We start from the raw sequence: 24649 nt of genomic DNA, 5'->3' as shown, positions 1-24649 counted from the left end.
CAAGGTGATAACGCACCAGCCAATCAGCTCCTAACTGCTAATTTACATGTGGGAGCTGATTGGCTGGTGTGTATATCACCTTGCACATATCACTGGTTTATCACTTCCTTATGCCTTCTCCAGGTTATTACATCTGCCCCAGGGAGTGAACATAATTTCATACCTGGACGATCTTCTGATAAAGGCACCGTCCAGGGAGCGGTTGATGGACAGTATTCGCCTCTCAGGGCTTACTTCTACAGCGCGATGAGAACAGGCTGATCAGCTCCGGAGCAGACGTCACAAACCCGCCCTCAAAACGCTTGGGAACGCCTGCGTTTTCCCTGGCACTCCCAAAAAACGGCCAGTTACCACCCACAAATGGCCTCTTCCTGTCAATCAGCATGCGGATGGCTGTGCGATTGAAATTTTCGTACCAGCCTGTCGCTGTCCGGCGATGCCTGTTATTTGCAGACGTGCGCATGCATTGCGGTGCATACGCATGTGCAGTCTATCGCTGATCGCCCGCTGTGCGAAAACACACAGCAGCGCTCAGATCTGAATCACCCGCATGGTATCCAAATATCATCTTAACCCCTTCAGTGGTGAGTTTCCAATTTAAAAACACACCCTGGGGTGGGGGGGGGGGGGGGGGAGAGAAGAGTGATGGGGCAGGGTGAAGTTATTGGCTGACAAACGCCTGCGGGATTCGCCAGCCCAATCACTGATTCCTGATTGCCTTGCGGCACCCGGGAATCAGCATAAACCCTTTTACAGGAGTCCGGGGGTTGGGCTATACTCCATAATTGAGTATGCTGATTCCCGGGCACCATGCACGGATGTCCCTGGGGAATCAGGAGGTAGTATGCACGAAAATCTTCCGGGGTAGCCAGCGCTGTCAGCCTGGAAGATTTCAGTGCATACAACTGAAGGGGTTAATCAAGATATTGTAATTTCAGTTCTACAGCAGGAGCAGTCTACAGAGCAAGAGGAACCTCTTCATTCCTTGGTACCAGTTTTGGATGTAAGGTGTTATTTGGTACTGTAGCTATGTGAGTATACCCTCTTAATGGAGTAGCTTTCAGATGCACACCACGGACTTTGCTGCTTAGCTGCCCCAAACCACTAATCCTTAGTACCCAGTATATTGGAAGCAAAGTCATACCTAAAACTGTGGAAAAAGTAGCATTATGGAGGAGAAAGTCAAATTTAGGTTAAACGGGTGAGATACAAGGGTTGGTATTCGGTTTGCCGGCTGTTGGGATACCAGCGCCGGAATCCCGACACCCGGCATACCGACAACTTCTCTCCCTCTTGGGGTCCATGACCTGCCTGGAGGGAGAATAAATAGCCGTGTCCGCAGCATGGCGAGCGTAGTGAGCCTGCAAGGGGCCCAGCTGTCGGTATGCCGGCGCCGGTATGCTGGCCGCCGGCATACGATCCTACACCCAGATACAAGGGACCCTCACCATGCACAGATATACTTAATCCCCTACACTATACACAGAAACATAGAACTTGTCCCATCTAGTCTGCCCTAAACACATACACGCACACACAAGGGTTAATTTGTATTGGGAGTCAGCTAACTTACTAACATATTTTTGATTGTGGGAGGAAACAGAAGTATCTGGCGGAAACCCACGCAAGCACAAGGAGAATATACAAACTCCACACAGTGAAGACCATAGTGGGAATTGAACCATAGGGATCATTTAGATCAGGTCCTAACTGTACATGCACCGCAATGCGCACGCGCGTTGGACAGCAACAAAGGGCATCGCTGGTTGTACGGGCGTTCGCAAGGTGATTGACACGACGAAGCCGTTTGTGGGTGGTAACTGACCGTTTACTGGGAGTGTCTGGAAAAACGCAGGCGTTCCCAAGCGTTTTCAGGGAGGGTGTCTGACGTCAGCTCCGGCCCTGATCAGCCTGATGTGATCGCACTGTAGTAGTAAGTCCTACTGCAGAAAGTGGATTTTAGAATCTCGTCGTACACATGCGATCGCACACTTGTTCGGCAAATTTACACTCCCCCTGGAGGCGGTGAATATCTGAAAGCAGGACAGCAAATTTAGCAGCCCAGCGATCAGATCTGAATGACCCCCATGTCCTCAGTGCTGTGAGGCAGTAATGCTAGCATTTACACCATCCGTACTGCGGGGTCTATTTACTAAGCCTTGGAGAGAGATAAAGTGGATGGAGATAAAGTACCAGCCAATCAGCTCCTTACTGTCATTTTCAAACACTGCCTGTAACATGCAGTTAGGAGCTGATTGGCTGGTACTTCATCTCGGTCCACTTTAGCTCTCTCCAAGGCTTAGTAAATAGACCCCTAAGTCCTTTAAAACAAAAAGCTAATGCTAAGTACCTAGTAAACTATAAGTCACAAAATTGAGGGATTTGCACGATATGATGAAGTAAAGAGATAGTGTTTCAGGACATCTCTCTATTTTTGGAAACTGCATATAATTCTCTGTATGCCATGAGCACCCCCTAGGGGAAACCAGAGAGAATGCAGCCATTGTGAAAGATAAAACCCATCTATGGGGGTCATTCCGACCCGATCGCTCGCTGCAGTTTATCGCAGCGCAGCGATCGGGTCAGAACTGCGCATGCACCGGCGCCGCAGTGCACCGGTGCATTCCCGATGGCCAAAGGCCATTGTTCCCTAGCGATCGCCTCTGCCTGAGTGACAGGCAGAGGCGGTCGCTGGGCGGCGTTTGCCCGCCGTTATGGGACTGCGGTCCGGCCAACTCAATCGTGGCCGGACCTTGCAGGGGGAGGACCATAGCGGCTGCATGACGTCACACGCAGTCGCTGCGACCAGGGGCAGCGATGATCAACTCCCGGCCAGCCGCAGGAGCTGCGCTGGCCAGGAGTTACTCCACAAGTACAGAAGCATCACCGCTGTACGATGCTTTTGTACTTGTGCAGGGAGGGGCTGAGGGGCGGACTGACATGCGGGGCGGACTAGCCCTGTGCTGGGCATCCCCCAGCATGTCAGGGAAGATGAGCGTAGCTGTGCTAAATTTAGCACAGCTACGATCAACTCGGAATGACCCCCTATGTGCAAATGCCATAATTCTCTGTATTCCATGAACACCCCCTAGTGGAAACCAGAGAGAGTGCAGCCATTGTGAAAGGTAAAACCAGTCTATGTGCAAATGCCGTAATTCTCTGTATGCCGTGAGCACCCCCTAGTGGAAGCCAGAGAGAATGCAGCCATTGTGAAAAGTAAAACCTGTCTATGTGCAAATGCCAAGAATTTTGGTGAAACTTTACATAGAATTTCTTTATTAATGTTTGAGACTGACAAATGTGACAGATAAATAAGATTTATTCCAAGAGGAGTCCATCACTACAGGGGGCAACAGCATTACTACTCCCCCATTACCAGGCGGATGATCAGAAAAGCTTCGTTAGCCGTTGAGACAGAGATGGTCACTGGAGCACAACAGATTCTGGGTACAAGGATCAATACTGATCAATCACTTCAGCCAAATGTACTTGTCCCCGATATCTTCATTGTATCCCTTGGCAAATTTTCTACCCGGCAGCTGCAGAAAGAATCCAAACACAGATGTGTTGCATAAAGCTAATGCTTCACTCAAAAAATACCAATGGCACGCATTTTCTTTGATTAATACAGCCTTGCACAAGATGATGTATATATGCCAGAGCATGTTACACTATTCCTCTGAATGTGCTGGCTACCTCTCTTTGCTTGCTTTTCATCATATTGTAAAGCGCAACGGAATAGGCTATATAAGTAAATGTTAACAATAGTGTTAATAATATTTTTGGCCCTTTCTGGACCTATCCACACCCATAATATGGTCAGATAGTCTTTGCCTCTAATTTGCGATTACCGCACTCAGTAAGATTGGACAGGGCAGCCATAAAAGGAGATAAAGCTATTTGTCTGGATGCAGGTAATTTACAAAGCAACAGCTTTTGTAAGTCGACACTTCTCGGCGAGGTGGAGGTGAAGTCGGTGTGAAGCAGTTTTAAACTTTCACCTCCAAACCATCGGCAAGTGCCAACGTAAAAAATGCCCAAAAGCTGGGTACACACTGTATAATAGTGACATTGGCCAGTGAGTGCATTTAACAATGTGCCCTCAATAATCTTTAGGGACATCTATCAGACTGGAACAATAACCAAGTGCAGAATGGAAATTGGATTGTTTAATCTGTCAAAAAAAAAAATACATAAAAAATAGTGGATTGTTTCTCTAGTCTGCCAGGTATGTGCCTAGCTTCCCTAACACCTTTCTAGAAATTGGGAAAAGTCAAACAAGAATATTTATATACATAAATAACACAAAAACAAATAGAAAATAAATAAAAATATTAAACTGTAAAAATAATAAAATCATATAAACAGGTTTCTTACAGATCGGTATTCATAGTACAACTTGTCGTATTCTAGGCCTCCGACTGTTATTTCGGGAATAAAGCTGGGCAGGATATAGAGATTGGTGACCCTACTTTTGTTCTGCACCCTGCAGAGAAAAGCAGAAGAGAAATGATGAGTTACTGGTGTAAACAAATGGCAGAAGCAGGCACTCTCGCCCTACACGCATTTATAATAATAATAATAATAATAATAATAATTTTATTTATATAGCGCTCTTTCTCCAATAGGACCCAAGGCGCTTAACAGATACATAGCATAATATAGTACAGAAAATAATGAAGTACATTTTCATAAAATACAGAAGCATGAAGATACTAAAAGGGACATTATGGAAATGCTTGAGTAAACAGAAAAGTCTTGAGTCTACTTTTGAAGGATTCTATAGTTGGGGCCTCTCGCACTGTGCGGGGAAGTGAGTTCCATAGAGTCGGAGCCGCATGACTAAAAGCTCGACCCCCAGATGAATTACGGTAGATTCTAGGTACTGCTAAAAGTCCTTCATCTACAGATCGCAGTAATCGAGTGGGGCAGTATGGGGTCAGAAGCTGTTTCAGGTACCTTGGGCCTTGGTCATGTAGTGCTTTGAAACTCAGTAAGCCAATCTTGAAGATGATTCGCCATCGTACAGGCAGCCAGTGAAGGGAGTAGAGGATGGGTGTTATGTGGCTAGAACGGGGCTGGTTGGTTAATAGCCTGGCAGCTGTGTTTTGCACCAGCTGTAAGCGCTGCAATTCTTTTGCTGGTAGACCAAGGTAGGGGGCATTACAGTAGTCTAAACGAGATGATACAAATGCATGTATGACTTTTGGCATATCATCTGAGGGAATTAAGTGCTTGATTCTGGCTATGTTCCTCAGGTGAAAGAATGAGGATTTGATTGTGGCTGATATCTGATGTTTAAGTGTCAAGCCACCATCCAGGACAACGCCAAGATTCCGCACACGATCACTGGTCTGTAATTCTGAATCCCCGAGTGTAAGTCCAGTTGGTTGGCTATGCTGCAGTCTTGTCCTTTGATGTTGCGGTCGTATCATAAGGACCTCTGTTTTATCCGGGTTCAGTCGCAGCCAACTGGCGCTCATCCACTCCTGTAGTTCAGCTAGACAGCCATTTAGGGTTGCTATTGGGTTATCAGTGCCCGGAGCAAAGGACAAGTACAGTTGTGTATCATCTGCATAGCAGTGGTAGACCAGACCATGGCGCCTGATTATTTCGCCCAATGGGAGCATGTATACTGCAAAAAGCATGGGGGATAGTATAGAACCTTGTGGGACACCACATGGCAATGGCACTGGTGGTGATGAGTATAATCCAGATGATACTCTCTGTGACCTGCCTGTGAGAAATGATTTGAACCAGCTTAGGACTGTGCCATCCAGACCACAGAAATGTATCAGTCGCTCAATCAGAAGCCCATGGTCCACGGTATCAAATGCTGCCGAGAGATCCAGAAGGATTAATATTGAACAGTCACCTCTGTCTTTTGCTATCAGAAGATCATTTAACACACACACCAGGGCTGTTTCAGTGCTATGTCTTCTCCTGAATCCTGATTGAAATGGATCATAAATATCATGGGTTGTCAGGCGGGTTTCCAGTTGATTTGCAACGACTTTCTCAATAATCTTTCCTAGGTAAGGAAGGTTTGATACCGGTCTGTAGTTGGTCATGCAGTCGGGATCTAAATTAGGTTTTTTAGGGGGGCGTGGCTTGGATCGGTATGGAGTAGCTGTGTGCAGCCTTAGCTCTCCACAAAAAATCCTGTAAACTCATCCGTTTTCCCCAACCCGTGGATCCTGCTCCCTGCCAGCTGGCCCCTGAGTGTGTGCTGCCTCTGCTGCTGCCCTTGCTGACCCGTTGTGCGGCGCGGTTAAGCTGCTGTGGACCTTCCAGCGTGGTCCCCGGCTCCCTGCCTCCCCGCCGGCCGCCGCTGGAGCTCCGGGAGCGGCGCGTGTCCGCGCGCCCGGCGGTGCCTGTGTGCTGGTCCTACGGCTGGGGGCTGCAGAGGAGAGGGCCCTACTATCTGCTGTCCGGTGTGGGTGCATGCCTGAGGCCCCGCTGCGGTGACGCTGGAGACCGAGCCCGGGCGGAAAAAGCCAGCGAAAAGCCGCCATTTTTAGCCCTGCTGCTCCTTCTCCCCCTGCGGTGCTGTGCGGAGCGATGACTGTGGTTGCCATCCTGTCTCCCTCCTGGGCTTAATACTTCCACGAGGCCTCGCAAAGCCAGTGTCCTTTATATTTTCTCTTGGATGGACTGTATATACTTCACTGAAACCGGCTGCCCTACATTAACTGCCTGTTATCCTGTGGTGATAGCCTGGGTCTCCCTGACTCAGCTTTTATTCTGCTGCAATTTACACAACGTACACCTGCTTCCTGACTATCTGCAGTGTGCCCACATACTTGTTCCGTTTATTTGGGGTGCCATATCTGCCCGGCCCGGGCGGCCCTGACCCGTGTGCTGAACCTGCTGTAATACTCCTGTGGATCTGCATTCCCATCCAGGGGCACCATGGTGAAGGGAGGACAGAGTGCGGCTAACGCTGCTGCGAAACTGGAGAAATTTGCCAGATCACAGCAGGCATCTACGTCGGCAAAGCGGGGTGAAGCCGGCCCGCCCTCGCCTGCGGCCGAGGTGGACACCTCCGACCATGATGAGCAGGTGCATTCTACCCAGCAAATATTGCAGGCTATCTCTGCGTCCGAACAGAGGGTCACGGACCGAATTGGGCAAGTACAAATGGATGTTTCTCTGCTAAGGCAGGATATGCAGAAGATCAGAGAGCGTGTGGGTGAAACTGAACATCGGATATCGGCTTTGGAGGATGCTGCTCCACCCTTGCAGTTGAGAGTGGCGGACCTGTCTACCCAAGTGACATCTATGCAGGCTAAAATGTCAGATATAGAAGGGAGATTGCGGCGCAACAACGTCCGATTTGTCGGGTTGCCCGAGAGAGCGGAGGGCAACTCCCCGGAGTCATTTCTTGAAGGGTGGCGTATTGATCTGTTTGGCAAGGAGGCATTTACCTCTCAATTTGCGGTGGAGAGGGCGCACAGGCTCCCGCCTAGACCGCCGCCACGGGGGGCGCCGACTAGAGCATTTATTGCACGCTTCCTGCATTTCAAGGACCGTGACACTGTGCTCCGTCTGGCCCGAACAAAGGGCCCTATCCAACAAGATGGACATAATATTTCCGTATTTCCTGATTTTGCCCTGGAGGTGCAAAAGAGCCGATCTCAATTTATTCAAGTCAAGCGTCAGCTCAGAGACCGCAATATACAATATGCTATGATGTTTCCAGCCAAGTTGCGGGTGGTGCTTAACAACACCACACATTTTTTCACATCTCCTCAAGATGCCAGTGCATGGCTGGAGCGTCAACCACGTCCTCCTTAATGATGTGTTGTTGCTCTGAGGCTGCTTTCAGGTTTTTTTTTGCACCTATTTATCGAATGCATATTCCTGTGAATATAAATGCAATGTGAGGATATATGCAATGTGGGGCGTATGGGAGTGGGGCAAATTTATGTTATTGCTCGCTCTGCATCGTCATGATATGGCGGAAACGGCCAGTTCCACATTATTTTACTGCTATTTGCTGCTTTGTAATGGGGCATGTGCCTGGCTATGTTGTTTTTTTTTTTTCTTTTTTCAGGGTTGGGGTACTACTTTTTTCTACGAGTTGTGGAGAGCTCTTACTGAAAATAGTGTAAGGGCTTTTCCTTAGGTTCTTTGGTTAGGCCCTTATCCCTTAGTTTGGTTACTTAATGGGAGTTATGGGATCCAGGTATGCCTTAAGTTTGTGAGGTGATACAGGGTGGGTGCGGGGGGGGGGTTAGTTTGTTTTTTTCTAAGCCATCATTTTTTAGTTCTGTGCGTACTTTGCAATGACGCGTTATTTCTGTATGATATTGCTCTGTGCTCTTTTGCCTCCTGGGACGTAGGGGGACTGGTTGCTCCTGTCCCTATGTATTGTTTGCTCAGCCTTGCTATGTTGCGATGCCAGGTTTTGCTGTATGTCTCTTTAATCTATCCTGTTACCCCTTTCCGTTACGATTTCTATGTCTGCTGTTTCTGAGGGGCTCCGTCTGCTCAGCTGGAACGTTCGGGGATTGAATGAAAAAATCAAAAGATCGTTGGTCCTGACTCAGGTTAAAAAATACCAGGCGGACATAATTTGTCTTTCTGAAACACATTTGCATGGAGGTAGGGTGTTGGCACTTAAAAAACCATGGGTTAGTCACGTGTATCATTCCACTTTCTCTAGCAGTGCCAGAGGCGTTTCTGTAATGATTAGAAAGTCTGTACAATTTCATCTGGATGAATGTGAAACTGACCAATATGGCAGATACGTCTTCCTACGAGCCCATATTAACTGCCGATTGTTTCATATATTAGCAGTATATGTCCCCCCGCCATATAATAATGAGGTTCTCCGTCACGCTGCCCGTTTCCTGGCCCGGTCCCCTGCTACCCCTGTGATATGCCTAGGGGATTTTAACAATGTTATGGATAGTGGCATGGACAGGTGGAGGGAGTCTGTTGCGTCTTCCCCTCCCCTGGCGTCCCCTACCTCGTTTGCGAGACTGGTGGGGGAGCTGGGGCTGGAGGATGTATGGAGATGTCGTAATCCCGCGGCCACTCATTTCTCCTGTCAGTCCGCTACCCATCATGCTTTTTCTCGTATTGATTTGGTTTTAGTTTCTCCTGATTTATCCCCGGACGTGCTGGCGGTGGACTATCTCCCTAGGGGCATATCGGATCACTCTCCTGTTTTAGTCACAGTTAATATTGGTTGGGAGCGGGGTGCAAAAATGTGGAAGCTTAACCCCTTTTGGTTGACTCTACTGGGGGGGGGGGGTGCGGATCTGATTGCCGCCTGGGAAGGGTTCCAGGAAGATAATTTACTATACAGTGTTCTGTCGCTGAAGCATGATGCCTTTAAAGCGTTTTTGCGGGGCTCCTTTATAAAGCGGATCTCTGAAGTTAAAGCGTTCAGTGAGAGGGAGGAGGTGCGGTTGGAATCTTTGTGCCAGCGGCTGGAATCTCAATATCTTATTACCCATTTGCGGTCTGATGAGTTGTTGTGGAAGAACGCGCAGAGTGAGTGGTCGGATTGTTTATTTGAGAAATCCAGGCGTAGACTCCTTTTTGCGGGACATGAGCAGTATTTTCGGGCGGAGATGAATGGCAGCTACTTGGCCTTTTTGGCCCGTTCTGATTCCCCTAGAACAGTAATTCAGTGTGTGAAGAACTCTGCTGGCCAACTGTGTTGTTCTGGATAAATGGTGGCGGAGACCTTCCGTAGTTATTATTCCTCGCTTTACGCCTCCCGAACAGGTTACTCTGATGATCAGCTTGGGGAGTTTTTGGCTCAGTTGACCTTGCCATGCTTGTCCCGGGAGGAGTCGGGGGCTCTGGATGCGCCTATCACGTTGGAGGAGGTGGAGGCTGCGATCCTGTCTCTCCCGGCGTCTAAGGCACCGGGATCCGATGGACTTCCGGGTGAAGTCTATAAAAAATACATTACTTTTTTTGCCCCCTATCTCTTACAATTGTTTGAACTACTCTTAGAGGGTGGGGCTCTCCCGCGTTCTATGGCCGAGGCCAATATAATTGTCCTGTTGAAACCAGGGAAAGACCCCCTGCTACCCGAGTCTTATCGACCCATTTCCCTCCTCAATACTGATGTCAAGATACTGGCAAAAATCTTGGCATCTAGATTGAATTTGGTAATTGCAGCAATAATTCATCCAGACCAGACTGGCTTTATGCCGGGTAAGTCCACGGCCCAAAATCTGCGTAGATTGTTCTGTCATCTCCAGAGAGGTGATATGGTGGGGTCGGACGCGGTGGTGGTGTCCCTTGATGCGGCCAAAGCGTTCGACTCCGTAGAATGGAGGTACCTGTGGGGGGTGCTGGAGAAATTTGCTTTTGGCCCTCGATTTATTAGCTTTATCCAGTTGTTGTATTCCTTGTCTGTGGCTCGTGTGACGGCCAATGGTTTCACGTCTGAGCTTTTTGCGTTGGAGAGGGGCACTCGACAGGGTTGCCCCCTATCTCCTGCACTGTTTGCGATCGCCGTGGAGCCGTTGGCCGCCCTGCTGCGCGGTAATGGCGGGGTCAAGGGAATTGAGATTGGGGGTCATGTGGATGTGGTGGCGCTATACGCGGATGACATGCTTCTTTTCCTGCAGGACTCTGATGACTCCCTACAAGCAGTGTTACAGGTAGTGGAGAATTTTGGTATCTTTTCCGGTCTGCTAATTAACTGGGACAAATCCCACATTTTTCCTATTTCTGGCCTTCTCCCTGAAAACACACGGGGGGCGTATCCTTTGCAATGGACACTGCGGTTCAAGTATTTAGGCATCTGGATTACTCCTATGGCGCGTAGCTATGTGGCCCAAAATATAGATCCCATATTAGCGACATTTAAAGAGAAGGCTCATAGCTGGAAAAAATTACCATCGTCTGTCCTGGGTAGGGTTAATTTATTTAAAATGGTGATGCAGCCAAAGTTCCTTTATGTTCTGCACAATTCCCCGGTCTACCTTCCCAAGAAGATCTTTACTGTTATTGAGGGAGTTTTATCCTCATTTATATGGAGTGGCAGGCCAGCGCGGGTCTCTATCAGAACACTATGCAGATCTCAGATGTCCGGCGGGGCAAGTCTCCCGGATCTCAGACTATACTATGTGGCGACTCAGCTGGCCCATCTGAGTGAATGGACCGGAGATTCTCTGGGTGCTACGGTGAGGGGGTTTCTGGCTGAGCGGACGGAGTGTTCTCCTGCTTTCTCTCTCTCTCCTCTTCAGCTTCTCCTTTCTGGTCTCTCAACGTCTGGCTTGCCTCCCCTGTTGCATCAAGCCTTGCTTATCTGGCGCTATGCGCACACTTTATATGACTGGGAGGGACATGATACCTGTACCCCACTGTGGTTCAATAGTGCATACCCTGAGCTATATGAGATGTCGCTAGATAATATATGGATTGCTAGGGGTGTCATGGCGCTGGGTCAGCTATACCACGATGGAGTGCTGAAGCCATTTCAGCAACTGAAGATCGAATTTGATGTACCTAACACTGCTATGTTCCGGTATTTTCGGCTTAGACATGCTGTACAGACCCAATTCCCTCACGGCCCACCATTGATTGCTGACTCACCTGTTAGGACGCTGCTTACTTCTTTGAGTCAGAGGGGGAAGGTGTCTACCATATATGCTGCTTTAAATAATAATAGCTATCCCGCTCTATTAAATAATCTCCGTATTAAATGGGAGACTGATTTGGGGCGATTGTCCCATGAGCAGTGGCTCCAGATTATGAGTTCCCTTAAATACACTACGCCATGTATAAGGTATAAACAGGTTTTTTTCTACATTCTACACAGGGCCCATCGCACTCCGGTTACTATGCAGAGGGCTGGTCTTAGGGAAGATTCTAACTGCCCCAGGTGTCGGGCAGCCGATGCCGGATTTTGGCACTTACTGTGGGATTGCCCTGAGATTTCCCTTTTCTGGCACAAAGTGTGGTGTGATGTGACCATGACAGCACCGTCCCTCCCTACATTAGATCCTGGAATATGTTTATTTGGGTTAGGTTTGGAGGAAACACACTCTGTTTTACTGTACAAATATGTCCTGTGTCTCACTACGCTAGCTAAGGTGGTTATCGCTAGGGTCTGGTTCTCTGCTGGTGTACCTAGGGTGGAGCACTGGAGGGCGTTGGTGAACGAGGTAATTCGTCATGAGAGACATATGTATAAAATACGGGGGTTCCACCTCTCGATTTACGGAGATGTGGGATCGTTGGAGTAGCACAAGGCTGGGCGGGCAGGTATTAAGCACATGAGCGACATTTGTAATAATATGGATACTCTTTGTCGTGAATATATATATGATAAGAATTAACACGCACACCAAATTGTGATCTGAAAATATCTGTTTATTGATGGCAATTGTTATAGTTAATTTTCAATGTTGATGTTTTGTTATGTTTATGTGACACAAAACTCAATAAAAATCACTTGATTTAAAAAAAAAAATTAGGTTTTTTAAGAAGCGGTCTAACAATTGCTTCCTTTAGGGGTTCAGGAAAAATGCCTGTCTGCAAAGAGCATTGAACAATTTTTGTAAAGAGAGGACCAATTATATCCATATAACCTATTAGAAGCTTGGTTGAGGCTGGGTCCAGATCACAGGTGGTGGGACGCAAAATCCGAGCAATTTCAGCAGTGTCCTTTACATCCACTGGATCAAAGCTGGTCCATGAAGGCAGGTAGCTTATATTGGCAGGCTTTGTAGTTTGGCACTCCTTTGATGGCACTGTGGAGATTCCAGCCCGGATGGTGGATATTTTATCTGCAAAGAAGTTTGCAAACTCGTTGCATCTTGCCTGGGAGAGGGTCTCATCAGTCTGCAGGCATGCTGGCTTGCAAAACATCTCCACTGTGCGGAAAAGTTGAGCTGGCCTATTGTTTGCTGCTGTGATCTCATTTGACAGGAACTGTGCTTTCTTACGAGTGATTGTCGATTGATATTCTTCGTTATGCTTTATTAGTTTTATTTTGTCATCCACTAGGTTAGTCTTCCTCCATCGTCTTTCCAGTCTACGCCCCCTTTTCTTGAGCTCACTAACACTGTTGTCGAACCATGGAGCTTGACGTTGTGGTTTACGAGGTCTTAAACGCACAGGGGCGATAATATCAATTGCAGCCATAACATCCCTATTATAATAATGGACTAGGGAACAGGGATCTTCACAGGCACCCAGTATAGCAGAGAGATCCAGATTTGCTGCAAGAGCCTGGGGAGTCATACCCCTCCTTGGACGATACCTGGTCAACTCCACGGGCAGAGATCTTATTTGAGGGGTTGCAACTGAGAACCAGAGGGAGTAGTGGTCTGACCAGATGACTGGGTTTATTTTTAGGTCAGTGACTTCTAATCCAATCTGAAAGACAAGGTCGAGAGTGTGACTACTTTTATGTGTGGCAGAGGGAATGACCTGTGTGAAGCCCAGACCATTCATTGTGCACAGGAGGTCTTGGCCAAGGCGTGAGAGCTCATCATCCACCCATGCATTGAAATCCCAGAGGATGAGCCATCTTTGATGTTCCAGAACCAGGCCAGCAACAGTGTCTGCAATTTCTTGTAGAAATATCTTTCCATCTCCAGGTGGCCGGTAAATGAGAAGTACTCTGAAACCTAATCCTGTCGAACTCCGGGCAGCAATGCACTCAAATGAGCGAGTAGTTTCAATAGGGTGGACCCTAAGTTTAAGTTCTTTTTTGAAGCAGATAGCCACCCCGCCACCCCTGCGGTCCAGTCTTGGGTTGTGGATGACAGAGTAGTTTGTTGGTACTGCAGCCTCCAATATAGGTGCTGCATTTTCATCTAGCCAGGTCTCTGTAATACAGGCTAGATCTGCAGATTCAATAAGGTCAGCAATTGTTGCAGTCTTGTTTCTTATAGATCTGGCATTACAAAGGACTGACCTGATTGGGCATACCAGAGGGCCTTCAGTTTTCTTTATGTTAAGTGCAGGAGCTCTGGGTATGGGGGTCACAAAGTGAGAGTTGACAGTTCTGTCCTTCCAAACACTGGGCCGTCTTTTGGGTATCACTTCTATTTGATTGTTTTTGAGTATGGGGGTGAGCAGGTGGGCAAAGGACTTAGATGGTTACCGGGGGAAATACATTTCCGGCCTGCTCGCTTCCCACGAATGCGCCTGTGTTTTCTTTTTAAAATGCCAAGGGATGGTGGCCAGGACGGGCATGGAGTAGCACACACATTGTGCAGCTCTCCAGCCAATAAATCCTTTAAACCCATCCTGTGATTCCCCCTGGGACTGGCCTGCGGACTACGGCTGGATGAATGCCTAGTGCCCCCCCTGGAGTATCCAAGACCGACTGCTGTTGCCTTCCTGCCCGTTTGGAAGCCGTCCAGTGTGAGGCCTGGTGAGTGCTGGAGCCGCATGTGACGCCGCGGTCTCGCGCTCCCTCCACAACCGGAAGTTCGGCTCTTTTACCCTTGACCCCCGCCTGCCTCGGCCGCTACGGGCGGGTGTACGGAGCACGGACGCACAGCACACCGCTCCGTTCGGCTGTGAGGACACCAGGAGCATCCTCTGAACGGTGCTCTGCCCAGCCTGCGCTGCCCGACCTCACGGACACGCGGACCGCTCCCCGGCCTCTGCTGCTGAACGTAAAGACGTTGCCCACGCCACAGAGCTGTGAGTACCTGCTGTCCTGCTGCGGAGGGTGCCTTTGCTGGGAGGTGGTGCTGGGACTGTCACCCTCTCTCCCCCCTCTTTTATCCTGGATGATATAAACATATATTTCCTATATTAATATAAATACAGGATCTGAGTTCTCCTACCAGGCCCAGGGACTTCCTCTGCTGTGCCTTAAAGTGATAGCGTCTGTGCAGGTGGGAAACTGCCTAACTCCCTGCTTCAGCCCACAGCTTTCAAATCCACTGTGCCGACATTCAACAATACAACCAAGACCGCTGGTCCTTCTGTATATATATATATTCTTCCTGCACCTCTTGGCCCTCTCAGTGTGCTGGTGCCTGCGCCTCCTCTCTCTGCCTGTATTGCTTTGATATATAACTGGGTGAGTGCTGCGGCATTGTGTTGTCTAAAATGGTTAAAGGCCGCCAACAGAATGCGGCGGCGGGCGCAATGGAGAGATTTGTCCGCAATCCCGGTCCTCAACAGCAGAGGAGGGAGACTACACAGTCTGAGACGTCGCCCCCATCTCCTGCAAACAGCTCTGCTTCGTCTGAACCGCCCGATGCTGCATTACAGAGAGTGTTGGATGCCGTGACTGCTAGTGAGGCCCGTTTGGCTGATAAAATCGGGCAAGTGCAGTCTGACCTCTCCATTATCCATCAGGACCTTCAACGGGTGAGAGAGAGGGTGGGAGAGGCCGAAACCCGTATCTCCAATGTCGAGGACACTATTACCCCGCTGGGACGGCGTACTGATACTTTGGAGTCCCAGATGACTGACGTGCGCAGAAAACTAACAGATATGGAGGGACGCCTACGTCGCAATAATGTCCGCTTCCTTGGTCTGCCTGAGAAGGAGGAAGGCTCATCACCTGAAGAATTTCTAGAAAAATGGCTTCGGAATGCATTTGGGTCCGAACAATTCTCGCCTCATTTCACAATTGAACGAGCTCATAGAGTTCCGATGCGCCCATTACCTCCGGGGGCTCCGCCCCGTACCTTCATCGCCAAGTTCCTCCACTTCCGTGACCGAGACACTGTCCTGAGACTTGCTCGCACGAAAGGCCCACTAAAATGGAACGGGTCGCCAATATCGGTCTTCCCAGATTTCGCGGTGGAGGTGCAGAAAGATAGGGCTCAATTCCTACCTGTTAAGAGAAGACTCCGGGAACTCGACCTGCCGTATGCTATGCTCTTTCCATCGAAACTACGAGTGGTGGCGGATGGTGAAACAAAAAATTTTTTTGCAACTCCTCGAGAGGCGATGATCTGGCTGGACAGACGCTTCCCAGCGGGACGGGCTCTTGCTTGGGTATATTCGTGGTCCAATTATATCCGATAATAATTTGTTCGTAAGTCCCGGGGGAAACTTTTTTATGTTTCGCCCCCCTTTTTTTCTATTCTTTCGGGGGTGATCTAGTTTAATGGCTGGGAGTGTTTTGTTTGTGTTTTGTTTTCTCTTTTCTCAGGGTCATTATATTCTTGGCTCCACCCAGAATATAGCTCGTTGTGTGCTGGGTTTGAGTCAGTGTTCTGTTTGGGGATCCAAGTATGCTGCAGGTTGGGAGTAGTGTACAGGGAGGGGGGGGGGAGGGGAAGTTAAAGGCTATGGTTATTTTTTGTATGGATGTCTGGAGATTGGGTGTGTATGGCTTACGATTCTATTTATTGAGCAGTGGTGTCTTGCAATTGCGTGCCGCGAGGGTGGATCTGGCTGGCTGCGGGCTGTGGCCCCTATTATTATTTTAATGACTCCCCATGGTTGGACTTAAGATGTTGTCGTGGAATGTGCGGGGGCTTAACGACAAGATTAAGCGATCTCTGGTGCTTAGACAAATCAAACAATATGCTGCTGATGTGGTATGTCTTATGGAGACTCACCTGGTGGGCAGTAAGACTCTTGCCATTAAGAGACCTTGGGTAGGTTGGGCATTCCATTCTACACACACCTCTGCCTCCCGGGGGGTCTCTGTCCTGGTGAAGAGGACTGTTCCCTTTGTGCTGGATTCGGTACAGTCGGACCCGTGGGGGAGATATGTATTTTTAAAGTGTAAAATTCATTGTAACCCTCTGCTTTTATTGTCCGTGTATGTGCCTCCCCCGTACTCCTCCGATGTCCTGAAAAAAGCTGCAGGGTTTATGGCCTTGTCACCGGGAACACCTGTGGTTTGTCTGGGGGATTTCAATAATGTGTTAGATATAACAATGGATAGGTTCTCTACTACTCCCTCTGGTCCACATTCTGGACGGAATGGTTTTGCTGATGTTGTGTCGGGGTTGGGTCTGGTCGATCCCTGGAGACTGAGACATCCATCAGTTAAACAATATTCATGTTTTTCACATTCCACTCCTCGTTCTCTAGGATCGACCTGGCCCTTCTATCGAGCGATCTGGTTCCTAAGGTTCGGGATAGCAGATATGAGACTAGAGGTATATCGGATCATTCTCCTTTAACGCTGGTCTTGGATTTTAATTGCTCTAGAGGCCAGGCCGTGTGGAAGTTCAATCCATTCTGGCTTGTACATATGGGCGATGGCTCCGATTTGGTGGCTGCATGGCGGGAATTTTTTGAGATAAACAAGGCTGGGCAGCCTATCTCTAATTTATGGGATGCATTTAAGGCCTTTTTGCGGGGAACTTTAATTAAACGAGTGGCTAATTTAAAATCCTTTTTTAAGCACCGGGAGTCCGAACTGGAGACCCTAAGTGTTGCTGCAGAAGCACAATATTTACAGGATTGTTTAGATAGCTCCAAATCTACATGGTTATCGGCCCAGGGGGAGTGGAGGGAATATCTCATGGAAAAGACTCAGCATGGACTCCTCTTCTCCTCTCATGCTTTTTATACTTCTGGGGATAGGCCGGGGTCGTATTTAGCCTCCCTGGCACGGGGTGAGAGATCCTCTAACACCGTGGTTGAAATTGAGGCCTCAGATGGTACCACTTTATTGCAAACCCCACAGATTGCGTCGGAATTTGTGGCATATTATAGGCGATTATATAGCTCTAAATTAAACTGTACCCCTGGGCAATTGGATGAATATTTACAGACTATACAGGTCCCTTTGCTGACTTGTGAGGCGCAGGACTTCCTCGAGGCACCCATTTCGCCAGAGGAGATCGTGGCTGCTATCAATGCTGCTCCCAATGGGAAGGCTTCGGGGCTAGACGGCATACCGTCTGAGCTCTATAAACGTCATTTAGATTTTTTTGTCCCCCAATTACTTGAGTTATATAATCAGATATTTACACAGGAATCCCTCCCAATATCTATGGCGGAGGCATTGATTGTAGTCCTTCCAAAGCCTGACAAGGATCATAGGAAGGTTGATTCTTACAGACCTATTTCCCTTCTGCCGACCGACGTTAAAATCCTGGCCAAGGTCCTGGCATGTAGACTGAATCAAGTCATTACGCAGCTTATACACCCCGATCAGACGGGGTTTATGCCCCATAAATCAACATCCATTAATCTCAGACGTTTATTTACCCATCTCCAGGTCCCCCGTGAGTCATCCTCATCCATAGTTGTATCATTGGATGCCGCCAAGGCCTTTGACTCCGTTGAATGGGAGTATTTGTGGAGCATCATGCGCAAATTTGGTATAGGCCCTAACTTTATTAAATTTGTTCGGTTGATGTATTCCTCTCCCCTAGCCAGAGTGGCGGTGAATGGTTTTGTATCACATTCCTTCCCTTTGTCTAGAGGTACACGTCAGGGGTGCCCATTGTCCCCTACCCTGTTTGCCATGGCCATTGAACCCCTTGCTTGTCTTTTGCGGGCGAACTCTGAGATTTTTGGGTATGAAGTGGGCACCAGGGAGGAGAAAATAGCTTTGTATGCCGATGATATTCTGCTATTTGTGGATCGCTATGCTGAGTCTATGCCTAAGATTTTAGAAATTATCAATGAATTTGGGTGTTATTCTGGGCTCCTGATTAATTGGGAGAAATCCTCCATTATCCCGCTTCAGGGTGAGGTTCCTGCCTCCCCATTGGTTGCTCTCCCATTAAGATGGGTGAACTCCTTTAAATATCTGGGCATTTGGGTATCCAACGACCCTCACAAATTTACCTCCCTCAATGTCACACCACAGATATCTTTTCTTCGCAATAAAGTCAAGGTCTGGGGGAAATTGCCCCTGACAGTTACAGGGAGGGTTAATATGGTGAAAATGGTCTTTCAACCCAAACTCCTGTATATTCTACAGCAGTCCCCAGTATACATCCCTCAGAAGATTTTTAAACAAATTGATGGTTTGCTATCTTCTTTGGTTTGGGCTGGCAAACGGGCACGGTTGAAACTTAATACTCTGACCAGGTCCAAAACATCAGGGGGTTTGGCTCTTCCCAATTTTCGTTTTTATTACTTTGCAGCACAATTAGCACATCTCTGGGAATGGGTTAATGATTCTGATATTTCGAGTCTGCACTCACAGGTAGTAATGCAAGAATACCCAGGTGGTCCCCCATTGAGATTGCTTCTTTGTGGAAGCGTCAAAATGTCGGCACTACCACTCATAAAACAATATATTACTATTTGGAGGCTAATGCACCTTATATTGCAAGGACAGGGCATTGACCCTGACACTCCCCTGGACAATAAATATGGATTGCCGGAGTTGTGTCAGCTTCAAATCAGGGAAGTATGGGAACCATGGGGAGTGATTTCATTGGGACAACTATACACCGACGGGATTTTTAGATCCTTTCAGCAGCTTCAACATGAATTTAATGTCCCTTCTGCATATTTTTTTCGCTTCCTCCAATTGAGGCACGCTATATTTGCCCAATTTCCTGATGGCCCGCCGGCGCTTACTGATTCCCCGGTCAAATTGCTGCTGCAGACGGTGGGATCTGGACATATAGTCTCCAAAATATACGGCCGATTACTTCAAATACATCATATAGACCCACTTATCTCCCTCAGGACTAAGTGGGAGTCTGATCTAGGTCCATTATCGGATGACATATGGGAGGACGCTCTGGGATCGAGCCGGCTTTCAACATCATCTGTCCGATATCAGCAAATTCAGTTGTTCGTGCTACATAGGGAATATATGACCCCAATGAGGCTGTCACATATAGGGGGATCCCATAGCTCAAAATGTCCCAAATGCGGTAATCAGGGAGCAGACTTTTGGCATATGATCTGGTTATGTCCCTTGGTATCGGTTTTTTGGGAGGAAGTTATACGTGCTATAGTTGATACAGGTATCCCCTCTTCCGTACTTACACCCATCTCCTGTATATTAGCGGCTATGGATGAGGAGGTTCTGGATCCACTCAGTCGACGCTACATTGTGAACCTCTGTGCCTTGGCCAAGGTGTGCATAGCCAGACTGTGGTTGGCTAATGAAGCCCCAGCCCCACAATCCTGGATTTCTCTAGTTAACACCTCTGTTACACATGAAAAATTTGTATACCTGGCCAGGAACGCGGAAAAAAAGTTTATTGCTATTTGGGGGAAGTGGATGAGCTCTCGCTATTTCACCTCACGGATGAGTGTTGCTGAGTCTTAGAAGTATTTAGATGCCTGTTACGAGTGCTTCTGGGGGAGTTATGTGGGGTGTGCGGCTCGCGGTCAGCCGGGCTCAAATGAGTGATAATGCCGTGGCAACGTGAAATGCGCTATGAGTAAAATGTATAATGCCACTAGATCACCACTGCTCTGTTGAACTATGACTTTGACTGGGATAAGTATCCACACGTCTCACTATGCTCTCTATATACAACTGTAAGCCTGTTGTTGATTTATTGCCTTATATTTGTTTTAGTGTGTATTTTATGTTTGTTTTGTATTGCCTTCGGCAATACCTAAATGTTAAATCAATGGAAAAACCAATAAAAATTTATTGAATTTAAAATGCCAAGGGATTGGAGAATAGAAGCCTGTGATGGTGTGATAGGAACTGCAGAACATGGTGGGCGGAGTGAAAGAATGAAGCTGGGGCAATACGTATACATTTGGTCATCAATGACAGATTACTATAAATTTGAGCTGCATATGATGATGAGAGAGGGAGAGAAAGCAGTGGTTTTTTTTTGTGTTTTGTTTTCCCCCAATTCGGTATGTGATCCAAAATTATAATGGGATTATGAACAAAGTTATTGCTATAACCTATTGTGTATATTTGAAGCAAGTAATAAATAAAATAACTGCTGATTTAGTCAATTATCCTAGGATAGGCAGCCTTTTGGAAAGGTGTTAGAAGCCAATTCCTACTGTGTAGGTGGGAAAAGTCTCAGTGTGAGAGGCCTTTGAAGTAGATTTTTTTGTGGGGGTAGTGATAACGTGTCCTGGAAATGGATCCTGATTTTAAACAGTGAGCCTTCAGCAATTCAGAGCCTGAATATACTGATATTAGTAGATTAATGCAATAAGTCAGTTATTTGTTGCTCAGAGAACAGAGGTGGATGATGTCTAAGTGAGGGGCTGGATGTAGCCAAAGATAGGTTGTAATCCACAGTACCTTATCTGGGTAATGTCCAATGCAGAGTACAGCAGCTGCTAAACTGAAGGATTTCTCAGTGGAGGTATGCAGAGGATTCAGTCCAGGATTCAATCCAGTGTGTATCTCAGCGCAGGAATGCAATCCGTTGGTTTTGATGAAATGTCCGCGTAGAGTAGTACAAGTTCAAGGTAAGTCCTTGGATATTTATGATGATTCATAGGTCAGTTGTGGTGAATTTAAGCTGTTTTATGGAGATGATCAGGAGCATACAAAAGGTGAGGCAGCCATCTTGGGCGCCATACTTTGTATAGAAGGTGGGAGCAGGAAAGTACTAGTGAAGAGCAAGATCACAAGTAGGCGAGACTTTACACTCACCTGTAACAAACTGATAAAGCGGCTATACTTATCTCATCCATCACCATCCACAACCTTCTATTCTAAGCTGCCAAAATGTGTAAGTGCTCTCTCTAGCGAAAGTCCAATCATTTCTGGCAATAGTTTCCTTACTAATCTTAATATCCTCACTCACTCCTATCAACATGTCTGCTTTTACATACACATTATGGAGGTCACTCCTTTGCTCTGTAATCATCTTTTATTGATTTCCACTTATAAAGGACCTTAATCGATTTAGTTTGTTGCAGCATATTGGGCATGTGCAACATGCTCAAAATCCCAAGTGAAGACCATACATTTAATAACGCAAATTTCCATAGTAAGAGAAGAAAAAAGCAGGCACTCACAGCATGCGCAAGTGATGGTAACTGACGTCGGTCTGGTCTGTCCATGGCGGCTTGGTAACCTTTACATACTCAACGTCTTCAGCAATCTGCAAAGAGGAGACACCTCACTAGGATATTCAACAGTGCAAAGGAGTCAACAAAATTAGACAAAGTATAGTGAATAAACAGGGGCATTCCTCCTTTCCTAATACACTACATACTGCGTTTACAGCAGCTATAATATAGGTAGGATTATTATAAGAGCTCACTTATAAGACATCACATTTCCACAGTGTTGTAAGAAGCAAAAATGAAAAACAGGTGTTTTACTGTAAAAGAATGTTTATGTAGCGACACTAGTAACAAAGAACAGCCAATCAGTATTAATTAAATAATGAAATGTATTTCAAAAATATAATTACTACTGTCCATCTCTTTAAGACCTTACCTGTTCCACATTCTGTACTTCACTAGCAGTGTACTGCAAAACCTCTGAGGTCTCACTGCAATGAGAAATGAGCATCATGCATCCGTAACCCACAAATATACATTTAACTGGGACCCAGGCAGCGATCCCCAGAAAGATAGTGGAAAGAGTCAGAAGTCACTCTCTAAAGGTCTCACCTGATCTTTGGGAGGAAGGATGTTTTGTAAACGTCCTCGATGCTCTGAAGGTAAGATAAGGCAACTTTCTTCTCAACGGCCTGACAAATGCAAGCAGAGGAAAGGGTCTTGTGAGGAGTCAGACAGTAGAAAGACTAAGGGCGGAACGCAAAATGTTTTTTTCTGCCAGCAGCAAGCAGATGGCGCCCAACAAAGCTATTCAATTGTAGCTCCGTTCGAGCGCAATTGGCTGCCGGTGCCTGCATTTCAGCTGAAATGCGTGAAAAGTAACCTGGTTGGGCACCCAAACGGGACTTTTCGCGATCACGCCCAGCACTTTGGTTGGGTTTAGCCACTTTACGTGGCTAAACCCGACCTCAATGGGTGCGATAGCCACGTTAAAATAGATCAATTGAATACCGGCCCGCGATCTCCAGTCACTTTAGACGGGAGATCGGACGCAATATACCAACTGAATTCCTACTAAGAATAGCTGATGTAAACATGAGAAGACGTTCTATAGCTAAAGGTGCCAGTAAATGAAACACAGAGAATGACAGATCAAATGATGTCAAGCAGATTACATTTCCTCTCTCTTGTATTCTCTTGTACACCTCAGCGGCCGGAACATCCACGTATATAACCAAGTGTGGAGGCAGGAATTCATCAATGCTGACATTCTTCAGCTCGTTGTAATGGTCCACACCTGGGAAAGACAAGTGGAGAATGATGAATAACAAATAATATCCATTAACAGAATTGGTAAAATGCGGTAGCTCTATGTATTTGAATGGAAAAAATAAAAAGTTGACCAAATTGGTGCTATAATAATACACATGTTCTATTGCATAATCCCATGTTTGCATGTAGTGTATGATGACGGCAGATATATTCCAGCAGTCACAGCTTAAGTGGAATTTCCAGTCTGTTACAACTGAATTAATAGAAAATAGTGGGAACCCTACTAAACACATTTAATCATATGGGAGCCTCTTTATTCCACTTTAAACCTTAGCAAATGTGCGTGATCGTTGGCCAGGGATACTGGCAATTATCTGACACTGAAGACAGTGGCAGATAATTACCATGGCGTCCATTCCCACCATAAAGAATACTAAGCAGCAAAATGTGGGACTTCAATGGGCCGATTCAATTAGCCGGGAGTTGGCAGACAATTGCTCAACGCAGGCCATGAACCCGAGGCCTTGAGATTTTGTCATTCAATTAGAAATATGCAAATGATGCAACCAAGTCTCAGAGTGATCCCATAGTGTCTGGAGAATCGGAGGTTTCCTATGTTTACCCAGCACATAATCCCAGCTTTCTATGTAACCAGTTCATTCAGCTACTTATCTACTCACACTGTTTGCGGATGTATCCGTTCTTCTGCATGGCTTCAAGGAAAACGTAATCGCTGTAGGCAGAGCGCTCCAATACCACTCCCTGACCTACAGGAGACAGCATAAGGTTTATATGCATGGTATTCCAAGTATCTGTGCATGGCTGTGCGGGCATAGCACTTACACATAAACCAGCATGATATCTTATGTTTACTAAGAATTACTAGCATACGTCACAGAACAGTGTATAAAAAAAGGTGGCAGCGGGGGGGGGGGGGGGGGCGTCCCTTTTCAAAATTAGCTATTACTTTTTACAGAACATAAGTTGTATAAATGTGGAGAACATACAGGCCTGGATTGGAGGTAAGATCAGACACATCTATATGGAAATGCGAGATGAGGTCTCAGTGGTTTACATACATTTAGCTACTGTATATATCATTGAACATAGGGGGTCATTCCGACCCGATCGCTCGCTGCAATTTATCGCAGCGCAGCAATCGGGTCGGAAATGTGCATGTGCCGGCGCTGCAGAGCGCCGGCGCATGCCGGCCGGCCGAAGGTCCCCAGCGATCACCTCTGCCTGATTGACAGGCAGAGGCGGTCGCTGGGCGGGAGAGGGCGGCACGGCGGCGTTTGGCCGACGTTTTAGGGGTGCGGTCCGGCCAAACCGTGTGCGGTGGCGGACCGCAGCGGCTGCGTGACGTCACGCGCAGCCACTGCGACCAGGGGCAGCGAAGAGGTTCTCCCGGCCAGCTGCAGGAGCTGCGCTGGCCGGGAGTTACTCCTCAAATGCAAAAGCATCGCCGCTGTGCCGCACTGACATGCGGGGCGGACTAGCCCTGTGCTGGGCGTCCCCCCGCATGTCTGAGTGCCTGATCGTAGCTGTG

At 47.4% G+C, this 24649-nt stretch overlaps 1 protein-coding gene across 1 annotated transcript in view; it reads right to left on the bottom strand.

Annotated features, from left to right (window-relative positions):
• Positions 1-3259: 3259 nt before the first annotated feature.
• NDUFA10 (NADH:ubiquinone oxidoreductase subunit A10) overlaps positions 3260-24649 on the bottom strand; it is a 78608-nt gene continuing 57218 nt past the window's right edge. The window contains exons 4-10 of the mRNA XM_063933264.1: positions 23781-23867; positions 23004-23125; positions 22441-22520; positions 22265-22319; positions 21838-21923; positions 4378-4486; positions 3260-3539 (exon numbers count right to left, since the gene is read on the bottom strand). Of these exons, the coding sequence (XP_063789334.1) occupies positions 3471-3539; positions 4378-4486; positions 21838-21923; positions 22265-22319; positions 22441-22520; positions 23004-23125; positions 23781-23867 (608 nt within the window). The 3' untranslated portion in view covers positions 3260-3470. The remainder of the gene's footprint in view (positions 3540-4377; positions 4487-21837; positions 21924-22264; positions 22320-22440; positions 22521-23003; positions 23126-23780; positions 23868-24649) is intronic.

The sequence above is a fragment of the Pseudophryne corroboree genome, chromosome 7 (genome assembly GCF_028390025.1).
Source record: "Pseudophryne corroboree isolate aPseCor3 chromosome 7, aPseCor3.hap2, whole genome shotgun sequence".
NCBI classification, from domain to species: domain Eukaryota; kingdom Metazoa; phylum Chordata; class Amphibia; order Anura; family Myobatrachidae; genus Pseudophryne; species Pseudophryne corroboree.
This window is presented reverse-complemented; position numbering and strand designations above follow the sequence as displayed.